This window comes from Sinohyriopsis cumingii, chromosome 7 (assembly GCF_028554795.1).
Source record: "Sinohyriopsis cumingii isolate HCF-2022 chromosome 7, ASM2855479v2, whole genome shotgun sequence".
Taxonomy (NCBI): Eukaryota; Metazoa; Mollusca; class Bivalvia; order Unionida; family Unionidae; genus Sinohyriopsis; species Sinohyriopsis cumingii.
In genome coordinates, this window is record NC_142967.1 from 8885035 (window position 1) to 8911629 (window position 26595).

Genomic DNA, 26595 nt, shown 5'->3' on the forward strand with positions numbered 1-26595 from the left:
GTCTTGAAAATTGTCTAAGTAATGGAAAACAAATGGTCTTTTTTACACCATACATATTTGTGAGAAATGATTATAAATGGTGGTGTGCCACATGGATCCGTAATTGGACCACTCTTGTTTCTAATATATGTAAAAGATACTGCCAATGATATGAATTCCCACCCATCCCTTTGTAGATGATTCTTCTCTGCATTATTCATCCTCTTATTGGGCTTAAATAAAACTTGTTATGAATAATGATCGATAGTCCTAGCAACGACTCTTAATGCTTAATCCAGAAAAACAGTGCAGGCTATGCTTTTCACAAACACCAATGTAAAACATAACTTGTTTTCAGGAATACTGAACATTCTTCAATGGAAAAAATATGTTAAATTCATTAATTTCTAACAAATAGAAAGTTTGAATTAAATTATAGTATTATAAATATTAAAAAAGGTTACAATACATGAATTATGTCACCATGTTTTAAGGTAATAGTTGATTACCCAGTACTACATCAGCCCTTTTACTTTACTTGGCTGTGAGAAAGCTTGTCAGTCATCTCCCGTGGGTTCTTACCGGAGTTTTTTGAGTTCTTCCCCCACCAGATATGCTGCTGCCATGTATTGCATGTCTTGTGCTGAGAAATGGCGTTAAATCCCAAACAACAAAAACAACAACTCTCTGTGACTTCTTGTTGTAATTGGCTATAAGTGTAATATACATCAGCATATTTACCATTATCACTGTCTTGAATCCTGATTGGTAGCTACATAGCAGATGGACTTGCAGCAAGAGAGGGATGCATGTGTCTCTCTTAAAGGTGCAAATGTCTTTAGTTATGCAGCATAATTCTATTTCTAATGGCAGTACAAGGTGTAGCAAGTATATGGTAATCAGAAAACAAAGCTTTGGTGATGCATTATAGTTCAAAATGCAGTGAATGTTACGTGTTATTATTTTGCAAAGGTACTGGATATTGTTGGGTTCATAGTCCATAAATGTCTTAAATTTCTTAAATCTCATTGTAAAAGTGCATTTGTCTCTCTCTCTCTCTCTTTCTCTCTCTTTTGCGGTGATTGGGCCAGCTCTGTTGCTTCTGTAATGAGATCTATGCAGATCATTACTTTGCTGAGGCAGTTAGTAAGCCTCTAAAACGTGTTTATGTAACACTGTCTCTTAAAAAAACATCCCATATGACCACTGTCTTAAGAATAGCATTATTACTGTTGCATTCCCTGATAATTCCAGATTTACAATGATATTCTAATCACCTACAATGATGCCCCAACCAAGGATGCCATAGAGCAGCTGAAAAGCAAGATGTCAGAATGGAGACAAAATGCCAGTATGAAAAATAAAAATGAGAAAGAACTCCAAGAGATGTTTGAAAGTGAGTATTGTTTGCATCCAGTATTTTGTATTCAAAAGATGCATATACTGCAGTTCATTGAAAACCCCATTGTTGAACCAGTTTACTTTGATCTTTGTGGTTCACATGTTCAGATTCCTTGAGTACCAATAAATCAATTAGAGTATATTACACATGGTGACCCATTATGTTTTATTGTAATTTCTTTGGAATGATGCAATAACTATTTGTGAGGTTGGTTAGAAACGTAAATGCATTATATTTTCGAGTCAGGTACGCACATGATTATCATTTTGCAAAGCAGCCATGGACAATTATATTATTTTCTCAAGATTCTGACATTTATGATACATGCATGTTTAGAAATAATTGTCAGTGTGATATATGGAAAACAAAGTTATATTTGTAGATTTTTTTTACGCTGCACACATTTAAGAGATGTACATAAGATATTTTTAACAGATAGTCCAGTGGCACTTCCTTTTCCATTTAGATGGAGTAATTCAAAACCAAGCCATACTGTATACTGAAACACAAAACTGCTGCTTCTACATTTTCTTAAAAAGCAAATTCTCTTTGACTAAGCTGAAGTCCTAGCAGCATTGATGTGAATATTAGCTTATCTCAGCCACAGATAGCTTTATTCTCATTTTTAATAATCAATGCCCTACACCTCCCCCACTTCCTTGCATAAATAATTGATCAGAAACAAAATCCCCCGAAGCTCACCTCGCAACATTGTTGTAGATACTATGCATCCTGGTTCAGCCACAAAATACCCTTTGTTTCCTTTTTAAAAGTTTAACAATCTATCCCTTATTCACATGCATGCCTTTTGAGGTCTTGTTCTTTGAATTTGAAACCAAATATTTTAGTGTTCCGAACAAAGAAAGCATGCCTATGTCCAGTCCTTCTGTAGATTCAACCCATAAATGTGCAATAAATCACTTTTAAATACCTGACACTAACCTTTGTGATTCACCCGTTTTGTTATGGTCTATAAATGGTGGTTCAAAATGACAAACATCTCACATCTGGCACACCTATCTTAGAAGAATGTTTGAGACATTTCTGTATCTGAATAAATCTGGATAATTAGACCTTCTCCTAGTGGTGATTTGTTGGAGCTATCCCTTATTATGAAGTACAAACAATGATAAGGCAGACGGTTTTTGTTAAAATTATTTTTCACGTTTCATGTTTTCATGTTTAATATTAATGGCTTTATGTTGCGATTATTCATATTGATACCTTATAATCACAAAAGTCTGTCAAGCAGAATGCTATTCGTGGTAGATAAATCATTGGAATGCAGATGAATTAGGTCAGTGCGATCTCTATGATATAGAAGCCCATAGATGCCTGGGGTAATTTTGTATTCATGGTCTTGGCTCACTATTTATTTTATAACCAATGAACCAGGCTGTTGGTTGGGAAATGCAGATCTTGAGATACACCCATTGGCTAGTGGATATAAGTTTCTTCCTTATTCATTTCATAAATTTCAGTCTATCTATTATTGTTGACAAAAATATTTACTTTTATTTTCATATCCTTTATTTAATTTCTTTCTGACAAAATATCATATAGAATCTTGGTGTGAGGCTATGTTATTACTTGCAAACCAGGGAGCCCACTTTTTTTAGTGGCAACAGGCTCCAACAAATGCTGCTGAAAAATTTGTTTCTCATGGATTAAAATATTCCGCTGACTCTAATGCGCGGTAGTAGGCATGGTTTATGTGCCGGTCTAATGCCAAAATTGTTTTTATTTTTTAGTATATAGCATCAGGTTTTATCAGAAATGAATTAGTGATCTGAATCCTTTAAATGAGGTGAGCTACCATATTATGAAGAATGAATGAGTCACTGTTCTTCAGTGAATGAGATAGATGATCCTAAATTTAGTACTAAGGATTATAAGACAAAGGTGAGTACATGTATAAGAGATCATTATATGCACCTAATCTTCAGTTAAATATAGGTTGAATGTTTCAAGTCATCTATGCATAATTGTAATCTGATGAGGCTACATTCAGAGTGATTTAGTTAGATATTATCCCTTGATGCAACAATCCACTCAGTTCAAAACAAGAAAGAAAAGTTAATTATTCTGGGGCAGTCAAGGTGCATAATATCAGGAGGTAACCATGTCAGGGAAAAGAATATTAGAGACTGGTATATGCAAAAGTTGATCAAAAGACAAATAAGTGAAATGAATATGCATTATCTGACAATTTATTTTAAGGTGATATTCTCATACCAGAAAAATTGAATTTATTATTATGAAAAATATACAATTTTTCATTGTTCTTAAATGCACAAAGGCAAATGGAACGTATTACGCTTATTGAATATTTTTATTGTCATTGATTATAAGGTCGATCTCTTCTTTTGTTCTACTTCTCTTTCCTTTTCTAAACATGGAATAATGTTTTTCTTCATGGAAGAAATGGTATGATTTATATGTCTAATTTCATTTATATTCGTTGAGAGAGCAACTGTTTTACACCATATTCTTACATCTAAACCTTATTGAAAGAAAACATTTTGTTCTGATACAGGCTTTACTTCAAAAGTATAACAAAATAATACTAGTTATTAAAAAGCTTAGACTTGATTAAAGTGTAGCTCATTTAAAATTCAACAATAATTTAAAGCAAATAACAGAAGGACATCATTTAAAATGTCTTCATCAGGGTCCTGAAAGTAGAACTTCATACAGAGAAAGCAATCTGTTATGGGAACAAATTAAAAGTGATAAGAAGAAAATAAATTATTCTGAATAAAAAATTTGGTTAAAAGTTGGTTAACCAAACACACAACATACATGTTACACAAGGGAGGAAGAGCAAGATTTCCATACAGAAAGATCTATGTTACTCATGAAGATGATCAGTAGCAATCAGATATTATTGACATGCAAACATATGAATCATTTAACAATTGATGTATGTAAATTTTGAAAGTTGTAGATGTGTTATCAAAATATGCTTGAGCTAAGCAAGTGAAAACAAAAGAATGAGATGATATAAACTGTGCTTTCAGTAAATATTTAATGAGAGAAAACCTCAAAAAATACAGTTGAAGAAAGGGAAAATAATATATAACAGAAAGGTCAAGGAATAAATCGAGAAAGAAAATATAGAATATTGTTACCACTTTCTAATATAAAAAATGTTCTTCTTATATAAATATTTGATAGAACCTTTTGACAATAATGAGTAAATATTTCCTTAGAAATTAAACCAGAAATCAGATACATGTATTGCTTCACCGTTATTGAGGGATACAATAATACTTAGCCTGATAAATACTTATGTTACCAATTGATGCCAGTGACCCTAAAATAGATCAAGAGTATGAATCGGTTTATTTGGTATCTGACCATTGACACCTATGGAGTGCCTAAATAAACAACAGATGTGAAAGTTTCAATCTATTTTGAAAACGGCGACCTTTATAATTGTTTTAAATAAATTTTTACAGTCAGACAATAAATTTCAATTGACCCTTCAGAATGTAAATGAAAAATTGAAACGGAGAGAATACTGAGGAATATTTCAAGAGCAGGAGTTGTCTATATTCGAAAAACAATGTGACCCATGTTCAAGGTGGCTAGCATTTTAAAGACAAAAACATTGAACAGTACAGCATATATAATTTTAATGGGAAAGATATGATGATTCATTGATTAGTTGGAGCTCAATGAAACTGTTATGTTGTTAAATAAATGGAGCACATGAGACTGGTTGTCTAAAGTTCAAAGAACCATCTGAAAATAAATTCATTTAAATTCTTGCAATGGACAGTTTTTGTGGGATGATACTGCAAGAAAAATGCAGGCAATAATGTAATATCCTATATCTCCACCAATAATGTAAGTTCCGAAATTTGTGAGTGGATTATCATAAACTTGGGAAAGAGCAGTATTCATAATTTTGAGCAGAATTGCTTCTCTGTCTTGTCACTTTATTTGTTTAGTCAGTCTGAACAGACTATCATAAATGAATTAATGATAATGATCTAAACATGTTAAATCGTGTATAGGGAACAGTAAGTTTACAGAAAAATAACAGATTCATGTGTAAACATTTGAGTAATATGAGTAGATGAGAATGTTATATATTGACCAATAACAGAATGGATTGAAAAAATATTGAAAATAAAGATTGATTTTTTTACTTTATAGAATCTGTATGGATTTACAAGACATGTGATCAATGCATTATTCATCAACATGGTGCATTATATTGTCATACATATAATGATACTCAATTTTAGATGCTGCAACTAATGTTGTTCAGGATACTTTCTTTTCATGACATCTCAGATGATGACATTAAATACTCAAATCTACCACTTGCGATAAATGGTTGAGGTAGAATCCCACGTCAACCAGCCTGCTGAAGGATCCCTCGGAATTCTCCATCCTCTGGAGATGCATTTGTCCAGACATTTGTGTCCCTCACACTGAGTTGTGAAACACCTACATAAGCATTTAAGTATGAATACAGAGAATTGAGTATTATGCTAGGCATGGTGAAATCAATGGTCAGAGAAAATTGATTTCTTCCATATTAAACATTAAGCAAATATTTTAAACTTTGACCTTTGACCTTCCTGAACCGCATATATTCCAGCCCTTTTCAAACTGTAAAATTTGTTGGTGACATCTCAGGAATGATTCTGGCAAGTTTCGTGTTCCTATCTTTCAGCATAACATTGGTTGTTATGTTGACAAATTGTAATGTGCTTTTTTAAAATAGCTCACATGGGGGTGGGGGCCTGGGCTTGTGTGAGACTCTGACACTAATAAATATTGTTCTCTGGAGGGAAATAAATGAGACTTATTCAGAAGGACTGTTTTGATGCTTGCGACTTAAACTTTTCAGCCATACAATCCAAAATAAATCATACAATAATAATACATATGTGCTCTTTAGGGGGGCACTCACCAGTTATTATGTACTTTTGAGAGAGTGACGTATGTAAGGTGAAGTTGTTTGTATTTGAAACATGCACAATGGAGAGAATGTTGACATACCTCTATGCTACTTTGATGTAATGTGGCTTACATTTCTTTAGATATTGTACTTAATGGAAATTGTACATGATCTAAGCACACTGCTAACTAAAATGACTGCTCTCTTATGCTAAAAAAACAGCCTGAATTCGTCTAAAGTACACTATCTTTAGCACCTATTAAAATAGGGAAAATGAATTTTGCCCATCTAGACAATACCAGCTTCTGAAAGTGCAATGGATGAATTGCTACATATATAAAATGTAAGAGAAAGGTTATTGGCTCTTTTTTTAACAATTTACCTCTGAGGTCCAGGAAGTGAAAATGACCAAGTGGAGCTAGCAGTTTTTGAAAGTTACACATCTGGAGTAATGGCAAACTGTATAATCTATAACCCATTGTATACCCATCAATCATACACCAAAATAAAGGAAATTAAAGGTTCTTTGAACAATAACTAAGATATACAAGGTCTTTTGTAAACAGCCAGTATAACCAGTGAGGAAACCTGGGGAAATTCTTTTTCTTTAAAATTGTGTCTGTGCAAAATATGAAACTGGAGCGCCACCTTAGAATTAGTGAAATTATTCAGGAAACCAGACTAACTATACAGCAGCACACCAGATGCTTTAAACTGCACCTATTTGTTCATGCAAAGGGCCTTCATGATCAAACTGTTGATTATATGATTTTTTTAAAAATGGCATCCCGAAAGTGATGCTTGTTTAAGATGAAAGGGAAAATAAGCCTCTAGAAAAGTGTTAATAATCAACACAGAAGAATAAAAAGGAATATTCAGAATCTTGTGAATAGAAGATGGAAAGGACACAATTATGTTTATTGGATATCACATGCCAATTTGAATGCGTCTTGTGTTAGGAAATATGATTGCCGTCATCATATGAAATGGAAAAAGAATTTCCAAGAATCTTGTCAAGTAGAGAGATAGCAACAAGCCATTGAGTTGCATAAGGTTTGCAACTAAAGTTTGTGCAACTGTACTAGTGGTAAATAAAGTCTGCATGTACTTTACAAACTTTAGTTGAACATAATGTCATCGTCGCTGCGTTTAACTTTTAACCCTTTACCTCATAGAGCATAGTTTCAAAGTGTAGCATGCTATAAATAGAACACCTGTTACCTATTCGACTCCATACACATAGGCCTGCCTATTAACTGTTAAGCAATGTAGTGTATGTTATGTTTAACAGCAATTGTAACCATTTTACATTTTTGGTACACATCTATTATGTTTGGAAAAATATAAGAGTAAAGTCCGATTGTTATAGCTGTGTAATTATTTTTCACAGAAGAATATTTTATGCGCTTTAAAATCTTGAGAGAACTCATTCACCGTCATGTCAGTGAAGCGGCGTGACCAACCGTAGCTGCCATTTCTCATACTCGAAATTTACAAGTTTTTCGTCTGCGTCTATATCACTAAGTCATCTGAATTTGATAATTTATAAAAACTAATTGCTGCGTACATCAATATCAGAGCCTTTACCTAAGTTATTGAATTTTTCATAGTTGTGATTCTAATCATGAAAACTTCATAAGTACTGAATGAAATCTGCAACCTTCATTTTGGAGAGTGGAGATTACGACCCAGTTACTTTAAATAGCAGATATCCATCAGAGCATAAACAGTGACCACGTGATCTGATGTAATTGTCATTCACAGAAATGAATGTAGTATCTTATAGGGGGTTTCCCCGAAGGTGGCACTACAAAAAAAGGGCTTAAAATGGCTGATGTTTACAGCAGGCGTCAAAAGGCGCTTCCATGCAAATGGAGTAGAGGCGTCAAAAGGCACTTCCATGCGAATGGAGTAGAGAAGTCCAAGGGCGCTTGCATGAGGTAAAGAGTATTATGTTTTCCAGCTTTACCATAGCAGTTATTGATATTTTGTTACACCTTACTGAAAACTGGTCAATCTTATGGAAAAAGATCAGCTACCTTACTAAGACAGACTCATCAGGGTTGGCAGGTCTGGCCAGGTTATGAAGAACATAGAACAAGAAACTTTTCATTAATGAGAATAAAAAGGATTGTAAATTCTTTGGCTTATCTCATACTTGCGAACAGGATATTGAAGAATAAATTTTAAAAGAGAAGGATAATGAAGAATACATTTTAAAAGACAAAGTAATTACTGAATCTGGAATCAGCATGATACCAAGTATATATAGTAAAGCAAGCCATGAGTATGATAATAATGTTCATAGGTCAAGGTCTTTCATTATGTACCTATATGCCCACAATTTATATGGTTGAGTCCATGCCTGTAAATGGGTAAACAAATGTCGTATTGAAGCATTAGAATGTCTAATACTCATAATGATAATTCAAGTTTAGGTGAAATTCTTCAATTCTGTTTAGAAGTACCAACACATCTGCATGACTATTTTAAAGATCATCATTAAGAGAAACTTACTTTATTATGAATTAAATAAAAAATAATCCTGAAAGTTATCTCAAAGTCCACAAGAATAGAGTGTTCCAAATGAATCCCAGTTCTTGAATATGCTGAGGTGCTTTCTGATGTATTACAAAATCATTGTCTGGAACTCTTTTGAATGAATTCAAGATAATACCAGAATCATGTTAGTCTAAACAATAACATTAGAACTTTGTAATTCCAAATAATTTAAATAAATGGTTCATCTCATTAAAAGTAAACAGAACATTAAACACATCTACAGACTGATTTTTAAAAGAAGAACAATGTGTTGCAATTCCTCCTACTTGTGTTGCAACACAACAACTTGGCTTATGTCATAACAGATCTATCTAAAAGTAGAATCTTCAGTCATGGACCAAAAGTCAAACATGAGAGAGAGAGAGAGAGAGAGAGAGAGAGAGAGAGAGAGAGAGAGAGATTTTAACAATGAGTTTTAAGAAAACATTCAATTATACTATACAGGCAATTACAATTATGATAATATATTTGGTTCTTCTTAAATGAATCAAATACACTAGGACTTTCTAAAGATGAATAGTGTACCAATACAATAATTGTATCATTTTAGAAGTAAGCTTTATTACAAAGATGAAACAAAATTCTAGAATATTAAAATGTTAGTAATTGAAAAGAATCAAAGTTAGAATTGTGAAAAGCATGTTTATTTAATTAAACCACAAATCACCAGGGGATGAATTTAATTAGATACCACCATCACAAGATTTAATATATCACGTCAAATGCAGCTGCCTTAAGTTGATTTAATAGATAAGATAAATACACTTCTACATGGCTATATTCAATCTTAGAGAGTTTCCCTTCCTGCTTTATAATAAAATGGAAATTCAAGCCTCCTTAACAGTTTATTTTCATTCAAATTTGTAACCTATTTATTCTTTCATTAAAACAAGTACTACATTATATTCCTCTTATATATTTTCCATATTTTTTTAAAAACATTTGGAGAAAGAAACGCAACACGTATAGATTTAACATTTTTACCAAGATCATTAACAGCAAAGTTATATTTTTGCACTGCACCTAGATATTCCGCAACGTCTATCACTGAGTGCTAATTTGGTTAGGTTCTTTGCCTTCTTTCTGCATCATCTAACAGTACTGGTTACCTGGTATACACTAATAGTAATTCTAGCCATTTATCTAATTTATCATTAGGATCTATTGCACATATACTATAATCTCTAAACCAACATTTTGTTGTCGGTCCCATGGAAATGTTGGACAGATAATATCAACTAAATTGAAACAGCTATTTCTATTCAGTTACAGTCGAATCTTGTACAAACATTTCATTTCCATAATTTGTAATGCAATATACAATCATGTTATGAAAGTCTTTTAAATATACAGATCTAAATATTAGATAAAAATTCTATGTTCGTGTTAAGATTGTGTTGTGGTGTTAGCGATCTATTTCAGTACATGATAAGCCATATGTCACGGCCAGGATATTTGGTTGATGATGAACCCAAGAATAACCACTGACCCCCAGGAAACTAACAAGCTTTCTCACATACCCATGTTGGTCAAACCGAGACTCAAATTATTGCTGACAGGGATGAGATATGTGAGTGGTCTGTAAAGGCTAGTGCTTAGACCACTAGGCCACCCAGGTCCCTTTTACAGTATCGAAAGCTGTGCCGGTTTCTCATACTGCAGTAAAGGAGATACCAGATTTTAGAACTAACAACTTGCTAGCTTTGCTCTGTTCACTTGCGCTCACTCGCTCTCTAATTCTCTTGAGAAAATAAAAATGTTCCTCTAACATTAACTGGTTTTGGCTTATTTTATGATGAATGTGTTATAATGTCTTATACCAGTATCTAGGTCATGCAAAGAAGATATTTAATGTAAAAGAATAGGTTGTTTATACTTCGTTTATGCTTCATTCACTGTATTTGATTTGAACAAAATTAGTAAGCAAATTAAATACATCCGTAACCATCTTGAGATTTTCCTATTTATTTAATTTCCCTCTAACTATTCAGTATCTCATACACAAGTTTTGGTAAAGGTTAAAACTTGTTAAATTGCAACTACTGTTATAGCACTAGGTATGAGAACAGCAACTCTTGGTATAACCATACCAAATTTTGTAAAAGATTAAACAGAAGCAATTGGATAACCAAGTGGAGATGGTGATAAAAGTAGTAATGTATATACATTTGGTGACCACGCTAAACAATAATAGTACCAGCTAGTCCTCTGGGTCAGCTACAAAGAATTGACATCATGACCTGGTATCACTGGGAGTAAAATAAGCCGGCTTTAAAAGTCAGCTAGACAGACAATTGTAGCTGGTTATATTATATTATATTATATTATATTATATTATATTATATTATATTATATTATATATGCATCCCCCTTATCCTATGAAAATATGGAAATTTATTCTTCGTTTTACTTATGTAAAACGTTTTGAAATTCTAAAAGATTAATCTCCATATCAAGTCCATATCAAGTCAGATAAATGGAGCTGGGTATTACAATTTCAAATAAAAATTCTTGGAAAAAACTAAGTTAAACACAATTTGTGACCATGGAAAAACTGAACACTTTTAAATTAGCCTAAAATGACAACTTTTGGACAAACCAAACAGCACTTTTCTATATATTATTTAATACTGAGAAGTCCCAAACGTGCTTCTTTATAGAAAATACGAAAATTGAAAATAATAACAGGTTTCGCAGGAAAAGACTTTCCACAAATCGGAGTGTCTATACTTTCATAAACCTATCATCTTTTAAGCTGTCTCAAATAAGTCTTGTCTCAAAGGGTCACAAATTTTGTCCCTGGCATGAAATGCTTACTGCACCAGAATTGTAAAATTCCTCGCATAATTTTCATGCAGAGTGAAATTCAGTGAAAAGTCTTAGTGATGATGCTGGAGAATCCAATGTCAACAAAATTAAGCCTCATAGATTCTGACCAAAATGTGAGTACGTTCCACCTCCAGTAAAATTTTAGTTCTAGAGGCATTTTTGTTGGTGATGGAAAATGACATTAATATGCAACCCGACAGGAAAGACAGTTGCCAACAAAACTGCTTGTGCGAGAGGGATGATCAAGCCAAAAGTAAAAGAGATCCTGCATTGTTATCCCGAATACATGTGACTACATTGCAGAGGCAAAGAAACAGCAATTTAGATGAGATATTTTATAAGACATGCAGTCATGACTCAACAACTGAATTACTATGAAGTTGTGTGACAGACATTTCAAGTTATGCATACCGCAGTTCACAGAAATGACAAAACTGATTTGTCTTCTATCAGTTAACCCAATCCATGGAGATTTTATTTACGCTCTAAAATACACAAAGAAGGGAACCCTGAGAGGCCAATCGTTTCTGGAAATAGTTTCCCACCACCGCAAAAGATGTCAGAATTTGATAATCATCACATTCGGTTTGTCTTGGACAAACTGCTTTCATACATCCAAAATGCAACGGTCTATCTCAACAAAACACTGAAAACTATCAATCCAGAAAACTCTTTCCACGCAATTATTTTCCTTATACACCAACAGGGACCCCGAGTGGCCATATGGTCTAAAGTGTTCACTGTTACGGATCACCATCTCACCTGTCTGCGTAGGTCAGAGTCTTGGGCTCAGCCAATATGAGTACTTGAGAAAGCTTGCCAGTAGCATTCCGTGACAAGATGGTTCTTCTCTAGGTTTTTCCGGGTTCATCCTCCACCAGTGATACTGGCTGCCAAGTATAGCCTCTGAAAATGGCGTTAAAGCCCAAAAGAACAACTTACACCAACATTCACACAAGGAAGATATCACATCCTGCAAGAAAGCACCAGGCAGTTGACTGGATCTTTCGTTGCCTGCTTACTATTTGGTCAAACTTTTAGTACCTTTTCCTAAATTTACCAATTTTGTATTCAACAACTAAACATTCTGACAAATTAAGGAAACTGTAATGGTTACTAAAATGGCACCTTCTTATGTCAACATTTTCATGGGAAGACTCGAGCAATCCCTCAAAATGAGGCACCATATATACCTTTGAGCTGTTGCAGAATCATTGATGACGTAGAATTAAGTGGATCAAATGGGCTACAATTACAAACTATTTTTTTGATGATTTTCATCTCATGATAAAACTTATGTCCAACATCATTTGAGTACTCAATCGATCCTTCTGGCAGAGGACGTAGTAACTGACCTTTATTCTTCACCTTTATATACTCCCAACCAACTGCAACCCATAGCACGTGATTAAAAAATTGTCCTCATGGTGTGTGCTTTCGGACTGAGCGTATATACTTTAATCTGGAAAAGACTCATAGAGTTCAAGGGGCACCTTAGAAGGAAATTGTATGAAAATAGCAACATTGAAGAGGCTGTTAACAAAATAGACTCCTCAGAGCCCTACTGAAATATAAAGCCAGAAATACAACATGTGCATTCCCTTCGTGGTTACATTCCACCCAATGCCCCACATTTACAACAAATCATTCAGAAACATTGACACCAAATTGAATTCTCTGAACATTGGAAGGGCATATCTGAAGAAGTTACTATCGTTGCATATGGTGGACCCAAAACTCTGAAGGTCCATCTGGTATGTGTCATGGTAACGGCAAACTAGATCACTGTCTAAGGCACATATTGCTGCAAAGGAAACTGTTGCCTTATTTGCCAGACACCAAGTCGTGTACAAGTTCGACAATCGAAGTTATCCTCGTTATGAATCAGAAGTTAGGATGTTGAACCAAAAATATAATCTTTATCTTCTAATATACAGGATCTGTGCCACTGAATATGTTCTCAAAACATTGATTTCAGAAGAAATAAATGTTGAACCAGAAGAACCACACTCGCAACACATTTGAGCCACATTTGCAACACAAATACAACTTGACTGGGCATTCACTCGAATCCCTCAAGATGCTACCGATTGAATATAACCTGGGCTGGACCGATACAAAACGCACATATAAAGAATGATACTGGATACTACAATTGGAAACCCATATGGAGTGTGGCATAAATGAAAAAGTTAACCTTCCTAGTGCAATCTTATCAAAACTATAGCCAGGCATCTGATCTACATGTATTAAAATTATTATTATTATTATTTCTAAAGTACCCATTTTGCTATTAATTTTTCTTCTTTCGTTTTTCTATTTTTCTATCCTTTGTTTATATATTTTGTCATCATTCAAACATGCAGGAGACAAGACTTTCTCTTGTCTTTGGTGTTTAGCATTTGTTTTCTGCATATTATTTGTTTGTTCCCCTGACAAACCGCTTGCTTATCTCTTAACATTGAAATTTTAAAATGAAATATCTAATGGTAATAATTCTCTCCTAGGCCCTGTTTAAACAGGAATTTCAAAATAAAATAGGTTTTAAAGAGACAGGCTACTCCTTATAAACCTAAATTAGAGGAACTGATCAGTCTGTAGTTGTGCCATATATAGAACAAATTTATATGTCTGTTGTCTCCTGATAATGGAAGAAATCCTCCTCTTGGTATCACCAAACCATGGAAATTACGGTTCCATATCTAATAATTCTGCCCATATATATATATATATATATATATATATATATATATATATATATATATATATATATATATATATATATATAAACTTTTGAATGATTTCAAACATGTTTGTGTCTTTTGCATGCAGAATAAGATTGAAAATATAAATACAGTAGAAACAGAACAAGAAGTATTAAATAAAATCAGTTGTTGCTCTTTTCCTAATCAGTTTTCAGAATTCTGCTTATGTAATGCAAACATGCAACTTTACTATTTGCTAAAATGACTAAAAAGAGTCACAAAATACATATTGATACAAGAAACTTAGTTATAGATTTTCACTTTGAATAGACTTTAGTATTCTCAAGTTGATTTAAATAAGTAAAGAAACAAAATATAATTAGGAAACATGTTACTTAGAATCAAGTTTTTCTCACATGCTGAATAATTAAAAGAAGGAATTGTCTAAATAAAAATTCATTTTAATGCCAGATTTATTTCTCTTTCCTCATCTGTATATACTATAATTAGATCATATACCGGTATGGCGTACATACATTAGAAAGGCTTACTTCAGGTATTTATGCGATTTTATGTAGTTTCAGAAACTTGATGTGTTCTACCCCTCACATTTTGCAACAACCCTCCCCATTACAATAAAAAATATAATGCAATGCTCTCTCTCTCTCTCTCTCTCTCACACACACACACACACAGAGAGATACATAAATCTACACCATTTCCAACTACCTTCTCTCCAGTTGACCTTCCGGACATGTTTGCAAATTTCTTCCGTGACAAAGTACAAACCATTAGAGATAAGCTTGACACTACAATTTCAATTGACTCATCATCACCATACAGTTGGGATATAGAATTTGTTCGGCAATCATTAGCAGCATTTGAACCTGTCTCTATGGATTTCATACATACAATCCTGATGAAGAGTGCACCAAAATCATGTGAACTTGATCTAATTCCAACATTACTGCTGCTTGAGTACTTAGATCCAGTATTGCCTTCACTAACTGATGTTATTAATACCTGTCTCTCATCTAGGGAATTCCCATCATTTTTCCAAACTGCCATTGTAAAGCCTTTGCTGAAGGAACCAACACTAGACCATAATGATTTAAAGAACTACCGCCAAGTTTCTAATCTCCAAAAAATAAAAAATCTTAGAAAAGGTTGTTCTATCCCATCTTGTATCTCATATAAATTCAAACAGTCTTTTTAGCAATGTCAATCTGCATATCGCCCTTGCCACAGTACTGAAACTACTCTTCTTAAAGTAGTTAATGACATTCTCTCTGCGTTGGATAGCGGAAAGATTACAGTCCTCACCCACCTTGATTTGTCTGCACCATTTGACACAATAGACCATGATATATTACTTCACCGTCTCCAGCATGTATTTGGCATTCATGATACAGCCTTACTGTGGTTCAAGTCCTACTTGGTCAACAGGACACAAATTGTATCTGCAAATGGAATACACTCCTGCCCAGTTGATCTATGTTGTGGTGTTCCACAGGGGTCTGTTCTTGGACCTGTTCTCTTCATTCTGTACACTCAGTCGCTCTCAAGTGTCATACATACCTATTTGACCTCACTCATGTGTACACACCAGCAAGATACTTACGCTCCTCATCTGACAATCATATACTCATTATTCCCACTATGAAAACAAAGTCATATGGACAGCGTTCTTTTGCATATCAGAGCCCAGCAATGTGGAATGAATTGCCCACTGAACTTAGACACAAAGACACAGTGATCACATTCAAGAGGGCTCTCAAAACTCACTTATTTTGACTGCATGAACAAACTGAAAGACCTAATAATGTTTCCTACCTTAAATATTCTCAGCGTTTTTTAATGTTTTCTAATTTCATGGTGTTTGTTTTTGTAATCATATCATTATATGTTTTTTATCTTATAGGTGTTGTCTAATGTTGTAAAGTGCTTAGAGCTTCTAAAGATTAGGCGCTATACAAAGTTCTCATTATATATATATATATATATATATATATATATATATATATATATATATATATATATATATATATATATATATATATATATATATATATATAATTTTTGTAACTTTTATTCATGGCTGTAACTTATATTAATTATTTATAGATGGATTTAGGGTATATGCATAGGTTCTATTTTTTATATTAAGAAAGTAAAAATTGCATAGGATCTATAAATAGACTGTGTATGTGTTTATAGTTCCTAATCATAAAATCATTAGTAAGTATGTTGATGAATTTCAAGAATTTTCCCATTCGACAAGTTGATCAGGTGGTATCTTAGAAGAATTAATTCCAGTTGGACAGGTTAATTCGTGTGAGCTCTTCTATTTTATATTGTATTTATACATTTTTTGAGAGGAAAAAATGTTTGGCTTATTCTTTGGATACATATATATATATATATATATATATATATATATATATATATATATATATATATATATATATATATAAAAACACACATATACCAATACATTAAAAATAACATGGCTTTAAAGTGTTAATGGTATAAAGCAAAATGATATACCAATACTATTGATATCTGCCCATGATGCAACAATACAAATACATAAACATTCTTTCATCTGCAGGCCTATAGATCAATGATGAATTTCTGCTCATTCATTAATCATAAATGAAAATAATGATAACAAGTATTAAAAGTCCCTGTTTTCTAAATGAAATGAATTCATTGGAATCCTTTCTCTTTTCCATTCCTCTCTCCCATCTCGTGTGTAATGGAAAAAATAAGCAAACAAATCTGAAGTGAGAGAGAAAAACATCGTGCTGGATGAAAACATTAAAACTGAACTTGTTGTTGTTGTTGTTGTTGTAGGGTTTAACGCTATTTTTCAGCACAAGATAGGCTATACATGGCGGCCAGTATTAATGGTGGAGGAAGAACCCGGAAAACCCCCGGAAAGAACCACCGACCCACGAGAAGCTACTGGCAAGCTTTCTCACATAACCACATTAGCCGAATCTGAGACTCGAACCGATGCAGACAGAGGTGAGATGGCAGGGATCCGTAACGGTGAGCGCTTTAGACCACTCGGCCACTTGGGGCCCCAAAACTGAACTTGTACCAAGTAACCTACAGTAATCTGGTCTGTTGTAAAGGTATGTTTTCACTTTCCTTGGGATCTCTCTACAGTGTTCATAATATCAATGATACATAGTTACAATAGCCAGTCGACACTGTATGTAAAATTTGTCAGTTATGAGGCACACATACTGTAGCATATTGAATGCTTTGTTGTTGTTGTTTCTTAAACCTATTATAATGTTCTAAAAATCGAATATTAATTATTAAATATAAAAATATCAAAATTCCTCCCCCCCCCCGATTATTGTAGTTAGATACAGGCAAAAATCCATGAAAATATGAGCGTTGGGGATTTTTGCTTGTGTCATACGATGATGTCTCAGGACCTATGAATGATGGTAAAGTTTAGTCAAACCATCCAAAGGAGAGAGGGAGAGAGAGAGAATTTTAAAGTCTTTATAAATGTTAATTAATGCATAATAATGACTAAGATGAACTGTAAATATATTAAAATATTTTAATTACCTCTTGTTGGCTCGTCATTTCATTTAGTTTCTTTTGCACCCTAATTTCCATATACCAGTACATGAATGCCTGACAATTCAGGTTTAGTGTACAAGAAGCAAGCCGTTTTTGTAGTGCACTACTTTCTTTATAAATACCAAATTTCATGTTAAAGTCATGAGTATGTCTTATATTGATTTAATAAATGTGAATAAAAATAGAAACTGAAAAAGAAAACAATCAATTTATCAATTTGCATATGTGATTGTGAACAACAAGAAAAGGTGTAGAACTACATTTTGTAGCAGACACACTAGCAGGGATGTGAGGAGTTCATTCACTTGGTCAATATACATTTGCCCAGAGCATATTGTAACTCCATTCAAAGGACAAATACATGTATGTGCATTTGTATGTGATATAAATAAAATATATGTATAGTATGTATGCTCTATCAGTAATATACCACTCGTATAAATTTTTTCATTAAAAGGAAACAAGGCTTGCCGAGTTTCCATTGAATGAAAAATGTATACATCTCGTGGTATATCATTGATACAGCATACATACTATCATACTATGCATATATTCTTTCTCTCTCTCTCTTTCTCTCTTTCTCTCTCTTTATATATAATGCTGAACTTCTTGTATACATTTACCCAACACATTTTAATGTTTTTCTTGAAAACAAAAACTGGCCCGTAAATAGGATAATCTGATAACAAATACATTGTAAAAATCGCTGAATTTAATGTGTCTGAAACTATTTATATTTGTTACATTTTGAATGACACATTTGATTTATGCTGTTTATAATGCTGGTTCAGCATTTTATTTCCCTGTTGTTCAAACTGGATGAACAGAATTGGTTGTGAAGACCTGAAAAGGTTGGAAATACATACTCATCCGTGAGTTTGCAAACGATTAAGTAAGATATATATTGAGTTTCATGGAACTATATATGTAAACATATGTATGTTTTCAAAGCTGTTTAAATGTATAGTATATGTGGAGTTGCATAAAAAACATAACACCTTTACAAATACTTTTCTCGAGTGGCCGAGTAGTCTAAAGCGCTCACTATTATGGATCACTGCTGTCTCACCTCTGTCTGCATGGGTGCAGGTCTTGGGCTCAGCCAGTGTGAGATTGCTTGACAGTAGATCAAGGTCAGTGGTTCTATCCCCAGGTTTTTCCTATACAGTTATGCTGGCAACAATTTATAAAAAATGACATTAAACCCATAACAAGAAGAATAAAAATAAGAAAACAACAAATCCTACTACTTATACTAATACATCATAGTCTTCTGAGGGAACAAAACATATCACATCGTTTCCACGCTCTTTAAAAATATTTGGGACAAAAGTTAACCATTCTATTTCAGAAATCACAGAGGCTGATTTTCTTGAGCGTATTCAAGAAATTCAGAATCCAAAATTGGAGATCTTGCGACACACGATAATTGAAAGCTTCCACGGGAAACCAGATTGGGAATCTCGAGGAATTATCTTCGTAAAAACACGAAAGCTTGCAAAATCAATTACAGCATGGATAAAAGACACTCCTGACCTGAAACACCTTAATCCAACTGAATTTGTGGGGACCAATACCAGTGGAAAGAATAACGGTAAGTTGATCAAAGATTCAGATTGAGAATCGTTTTTATTTCTGAATAAATTTAGAACTTTGCATAAAGATTTTCTTCTATGCACAAAAACAAAGGCAAAGGAAACAACATGCAAACTTTTTCAAGATGGATTGGATATGTTAGCCTGGTTTTTCTCTGACTTGGCCACTAACAAAGTGATTTATATACTAGACTTGCATTTGAAGACAATACAAGGATGCCTAAACAAATGCAGGTTCCTGTCAGTTTCGATATGAAAGGAAATATTTTTATTATATTCATTCTCTAGTGGTAGAAATGGAGTACGGTGAATATAAGGGGGTGAAATTTTTAAATGTCCCTCTTAGAATTGAAAATAACTTCATGCTTCTATTCATGCAGCATACAATTGATAATGAAGTATGAAATATTCTAACTCGCACCAAAACTTTGGATGATTTGACAAAACCGCTTCAAATAAAAGTGTACAATGTACAATATTCAATTCTTGGAAATGCAGTTAATAAACATAATTTAGGCATGTACTATTTGTGAAATATTCCAAACATATTCTCTCCACATAGCATTGGAACCTACCTAGAGTGGTCTTCAAGAAAAAGTGGTTTTGTAGTTATGTGTGTTTGTCACATAACGCCACTTTCCCTTGTCTATTTTGATTGTATGTGTGGGAGTTGTCCTTAACAACATGTGTTGATCTGTAGAAATAGGTGATAGTGATTTTATCTCTCCACATGTTTTACATCCCTTACATAATGCTTTTGTGTGTGTATATACGTGAGTGTTGTGAAGTAAGGGTGTTTCATTTTATATTTATTTAAAAAGACTTTATTGACATTTGTTTATATTTTCAAATTTAATGTGAAACGAGGTTACAGTGAAATATCCATTGAAAGAAGTGTTAGTTTTATTGACCTAATTGAGAAAAATATATAAAATCATAAGAACCTACAAATCTTAGGTCTCTTCATAGATCTATGGCTATTGAATCACAACAATTTAGAGTTTAATACAATGCATACTTATTAATTGGGGTAATGAAAACTTTAGAGTTTTGGTTTAAGAACTCTATATCAATATTTCATATTTGATTGTTATTTGCCATCATTCGAATTGTAACATTGTTCACAAACAATTCAAGGTGGTTAAACTATCAGGCTGAAAACTGTGCTTTTTCATTTTTATTTATGTATTGCTTTGCAGATAAATTAGAAATATTTTACTACTCAAAAACAAACAATAAAATGCATACTTCACCATTTCTTCTATTAACTGGATTAAATTTAGTAACATTTATTTTTGTATCACTTGATCCTTGTGCAGTATAATATATCTTGATATTGTGTATAGTAAATTCATACTGCTAACAGTCATACAACTAAGGGTCATAACTCTTCCATTTATTTTGTAGCCCTTAACATGATTTTCATTTACTTTTTTACCATGTTATGACAACAGACTCATAAGCATTTCCAATATTTCTTCCACCTTTTTTCTTTCTCTCCTTTAGAATGGTCTTTTTTTAGTTCCTCAAAATGTTGTCTTTCTGTTTTGTTGATTTTCTTACTCAAATTTTTACCACTGTTAAGTAAGTGAAAACTTGAAAAAAGTAGCATAGAGTCATTTGTAGACAAAGTCAACCAAAGCCTAAATAAATATTGCCAATTATTTGTTTCAGCAGCTATCCTGGGAGATAGCATCAGCATTGCCTGTAATCACGGTCAGCATTGTATACTGGCTTTTCAAAACAACTATTCAGTATCTTGTTTGCTGATCATACCATTTTCATTGCTTTAGTGTTTGTTAACTGGTGTTTGAAGTTTTAATGAGGAGCAGACACTGCAACATAAAATATACCAAAATTTCATAGCCAGTTTAAAACAATACATTAAACTTGCTCCAGCACCAATACTTAGACCATGCAATGTCTACATAATCTGTATGAACAAATCTCATTTGAAGTGCCTATAATGTAGGACTGGACGTCTTAAAGACTTAAGACAGTTGTCCATCCCTAATAATTCAGTGACGTTCCTTCTTACATTTGTCATGTAGTTTTAGCTTCAAAATGTTTAGCATACATGTAGTGAGATCCTGGAATCAGATTTTAAATATTCCTTTATAGAAAATAGTATACATTATTCAAAATACTCTTTTATCAGCAATGACAAAGGCAGAGCAAGTGGATGCATTAAAATGTTTTCGTGATGGTCAACACAAGCTGATAGTGGCCACCTCGGCTGGAGAAGAAGGTCTGGACATCAGTAAATGTAACCTTGTCATACGGTATGACCATGTCACCAATGAGATCTCCATGGTTCAATCCAGAGGTATATTGGCAATGAAAAGTTGTACTGTTAATCAGTAAATAATCAGTGGTTCAGTATCATACTTTATGTTACCTCAAGTGAAAACTGAGATTACTATGAATTTAAATATCAATTTTAAAAGAATATATATGGAAATGATAAACAGTATCTTACTTGAATAACTAATTACTAATTTCTTAATCTGCATGTATATTATGGCTACAATGTCAGACTGGTTTGATCATATTGGATTTGCTAGCAATTACTCATAAGTATGGGGTATATAAGAACCATAGAAATAGGCGAGTTTCACAATCGCTCACAAAATTTACATGACTTATCACATTACCTGGATAATTAAAAGAGGTATAGAATGTATACATTGTGTATGTGTCCTAAAGACAACAGTAGACTATTAGAGACAAACAGCAAATACAGCCCTGTTACTTGATATCTGTGGTTCTTGTTTGAAAGAAAGGCATTAAAATCGAATGAAAAATAAAAGTACTAAATTAGGATCTGTGGAGAAATGCATTCTAGTAACTAAATACTCTTCATCTCATTCCAAAGGTCAGCAACTCAGTGAGTGTCATATACATAGAAAAACAGAGATAAAAATAGGGTAAAGAGAATCGGAACAAATATTCTTTCCTGCAAAGAAGGAACCAGAATAATTTTCAGAATACTGTAAAGCCTTTTGAATGCGTCAATTCGGAAAAGGCAAAATGTGGTCCCAATTGAGAAGTGGTCTCAGTTCAGAGGATAAGTTAGTTTTTTTACATAGTAAATGGACCTATGTGACACTGGCTTGTAGTGGGCAATGGTCTTTATTTGGAGGTTGTCTAATTAGTAAACTTGCCTGCAATTCTGCTTCACCTAGAAGATTGGTGATCTTTTGTTTGTATAGTCTTTATGGAATGTATAGTTCCAGCTGGAGGAGCATAAGAAATAAGAGGGTGAGTAAAATATGTCATCTGGACACTTAAAAATGTTTTATTTTCCATCCAGGCAGAGCAAGGGCTGAAGACAGCAAGTGCATTAATGTGACTGAGAAAAGTAAAGGAATGGATGAGAAAGTGGAGTGTAACATGATACGAGAAATCATGATGCAGAAGGCTCTTGCGCAGTTGCAAGAGGAGATCACCATAAACCCAGTCAAGATCAGGGAGGAGCTTAAACATCACCAGGATAATGAAGAATTGAATCGCAAATTAGAGGCACACAGAAGGAGAGGCCGGCCCATCAGGACTGGTGAATTCGACTTAAGATGCATTGAATGTGAGGAGTATATCTGTATGTCCTCCGATGTCAAGACAGTCCTTGATGTACATCATGTTGTTGTATTGGATGATTTCGAAGAAAGAATCAGTATAACTGAAAGTAACGACCAAACTTGTTTTAAGGATATTACTTTTTCTGGAAAACTTCGCTGTAAGAAATGCAAGAAGGACCTCGGAAATGTTGGCATTTACCGAAATGCAGAGCTTCCAGTCATTAAGATATCCAGCTTTCTTATTGTGGATGTGAATGATCGAAAAGATACTTGCAAGAAATGGAGTAGGGCTCCTTTTGAAACACTTCCCTTAACAAATGAAGATCTGAAAGGTTTTCTGGATAAAAGGAAAGTAATTTCAGTTGAATGAATGAATGGAGACATAACCAGACACAAGGCATAACAGAGTCATTCTTTGCAGGTTCTGAGTTTTTGTGCAAAATGTATCGATATGGTTTTAGAGATTAGATCAGTGGAACAGTTCAGTCCATAGAGTGTTTGATTTGTAGCTGATGGGTTGGGATTTCAAACCTTAGTGCTGTTTCAGGTAACCTTGAGCAAGGTCCTTTGCATTAGCATATCTTCTTAGAACCATTGTTTGTGTAAAAAGTAGATGAAAACAGCAATGTTACTGGTTCAAAAGAAAAGTCATATCCTTCTAACAATGCTAATGCCCTTCTCATTTGTATCCTCTTCATACCACGAACAGTTAGTTTTTCTGCCTAGAAAAGGGCTTTCTTGTGCTATAGGTCTGAATGAGATGGGGATTTGCCATTTTTTTATAATGTCTGTTAACTTTGATCTGATTGTTGTGTGTTATTATAACCAAGAAGCAGATGAATGTATGCATACATGTATTTAAATCTTTTGGTGATCCTCAAGAACAATTTGATTTATACAGATATCCATGGTCTTATTAGAAATGTAACTCGTTGATATAATCAGGTTTAAGTTTCAGATCTAGCCAAGAATCCATGTAGATTTAATTTGCACCCACCAATCTGTCAGGACCTGCCTGTACAAGCGTGCATTCCATTTCAGGGAAATGTACAGCCTGTAGATAGATTAACTGTGCAGCAGTCTTAGGGCATATAATCACCTCTTGCCCATCTATCCATCACACTTGATTACTTTATTTCGGCATGGATCTGTTTTCAAAAACCGTGATGCTGCAGTTGTATTCCATACATGCATGTTGATTGATTAATTAGTTGGATTATAGTGGTGTGCGCACGTTGTGCATGTACCACTGTTAATGGTCCCACAGCGACCTGATAATTGATCCTGGGAAGGAAAAAGAGCCTCATCCCCCAGGCGTCTGTGTGTACAAGGTACACTGGTAATTATAGCCTTCAGCCACGGGTCCTTTTGGTTCCCATTGCAGTCTGATGGGATGGCTGTTTCATGAGTGGGAATGGACCCATGCACTCATGATACTAAAATTAATTTTCTGTTTACCAATCACTGTGGTGTCGACCAATGCAACTGTAACATCAGTCGCAATTGGTTGGTGACAATGACGTCACACTGGAACACCAATTTTAGGCAGGTGGAAATCGTTCCACATCTCCGCCCTTTGCACGAATGTTCGGACGTGGGAAGTGGAGGGGGTTTCCGGCATCAGACAACCCGCCCGTACTTAGCCAAATTATGTCCAGTTGTTTGTAAATGGACCCAAACAACCAATATTGTGTGAGCCACCTGTGCAATTGAGTCAAATTCAAATGATTCTGATAATGTTCCTAACTCCTAACAATTGAAATAGTATTAGTACATAGTGTACATAGTGAGATGCCCTAACAATTTTGCTTTTCTAATTGTCTAAGTGGCAATTAAAAGTTTAGTCACTGTAAGGTAATTGGGTTTAAATTTTGATGCAGGCAACCGAAACGATCAAGTCAGTTTTGTGTGGTTTTATCGAATTGGGAAACCAAGCCAAACTGGTCCCCTTAGATAAATGGCAATTTGTAGCCCTAAGAAAGGCTGTTATTTCACCACAGGTGGGAATACATGCATGTTCTTTTTCAATTCATTTCTAGCAATATATTGTAACCAGAATGACTCTGGCACTTTGGAAGTTGTCTGTAACCATCATAATTTGAGAAACAATCAAATCATTTTTGAGTAAGGTGGTATGAACACTGTCTTTTGGACATGTATATGATTGGGATATTATTTCTTCTACTTCAAATCTTGCCGAGTTCTGGGCATTGTAGATTGATTTTAAAATTAATATTTCAAATTTTCGATTACAGCTCATTATAGCTTGGTTATGTTTTAGCATATCTTGATGAAGTTTTGTTATGTCTATTTTTTTAGAGTAATGGATGTGTTTATTAAGATGCTCGTTTTCATTTTGGACCGAGTTATAACTCCTATTTATAAGTCACCTTTACAACATCGAGAAGAACTTGTATAATTTTGCTTCTCCACATATAAAAGCACCATAGATATGTACAGCTTCAATGCACCTCAATGGTTCTTTCTATAGGCAACAGTTTCGAGTGGGCTTCACAGCACCTGACCTATATTATATCTAGTAGGTCATTATGGTCCATATTTTATACATCACCGACGTAGATTAAAGTTTTTGTTGTTCATGCCTTAGACTCTGTCCAGAATAGAACCATGTAATTGACGATGATATGCATTTCTTTTTGTACCAAATCCTTACTACAAAAGACACTCTTTGTGGCCTGTATTTCCTCTTTTACTGCCTCTGGTTGTTTTTGCATCTTTACAATCTTTTACATTTATAAAACTTTACTAATTAGAGTTTTGAACTAACATGAATAAAGAATGCATTTTCCTGCCTCCAAATTCAGACTTGTTTATACACATTTTAGCAAGACAAAAGAATATGTAGGTATTTCCAGAATGCTGTATATATAGTCTTTAATTTGTCTGTCTGTCCGTCAATCCATTAGCACACATTCAGTCTATCTCTTTTGTCTCTTCACTGTAGCCATTATTCAAATACAACCTTTATTTGACAAAACTTGTAGCATGGTGAATTTTTGTGATAACTGAATTTTGTACACCTAAATGGGTGTCTTTGACCTACATCATCGTGCACTACTGGATTCAGATGTACATGTACATCTTTTCTACTTAAATGCTGGTGAATGGGTACATCTTGGGATTTACATATGTCTCACATCAGGAGTCTCTTAAAACTAGGAAACAAAGTGTATCCTAGTGTGCAAGATTTATTCAATTTTACATAAAAGCACTGCACTGCAAACATCTAAATATGGTTTAAAAAAGTTTTTTTTTATAACGTATTTCAGTCATGACATTTCAAAGGCTTATAAAAAATCTATCTTGTCAAGTTTGTACCAAAAATCATTTGCATGCCGATCACAAATGCCAAAAGTTATTTCTGTGGTATAAACTATTATTTACGGCAATGGCTGCAACA

General features: G+C 33.8%; 1 protein-coding gene across 3 annotated transcripts in view; it reads left to right on the top strand.

Annotated features, from left to right (window-relative positions):
• Positions 1–25987, top strand: part of LOC149794713 (ATP-dependent RNA helicase DHX58-like) — a 114377-nt gene extending 88390 nt beyond the window's left edge. For all 3 annotated transcript variants that reach the window (XM_089964331.1, XM_089964333.1, XM_089964332.1), the window contains exons 12-15: positions 1234–1375; positions 19353–19595; positions 21755–21922; positions 22910–25987. In XM_089964331.1, coding sequence (XP_089820457.1) covers positions 1234–1375; positions 19353–19595; positions 21755–21922; positions 22910–23544 — 1188 coding nt within the window. In that variant the 3' untranslated portion in view covers positions 23545–25987. The remainder of the gene's footprint in view (positions 1–1233; positions 1376–19352; positions 19596–21754; positions 21923–22909) is intronic.
• The last annotated feature ends 608 nt before the right edge of the window (positions 25988–26595 follow it).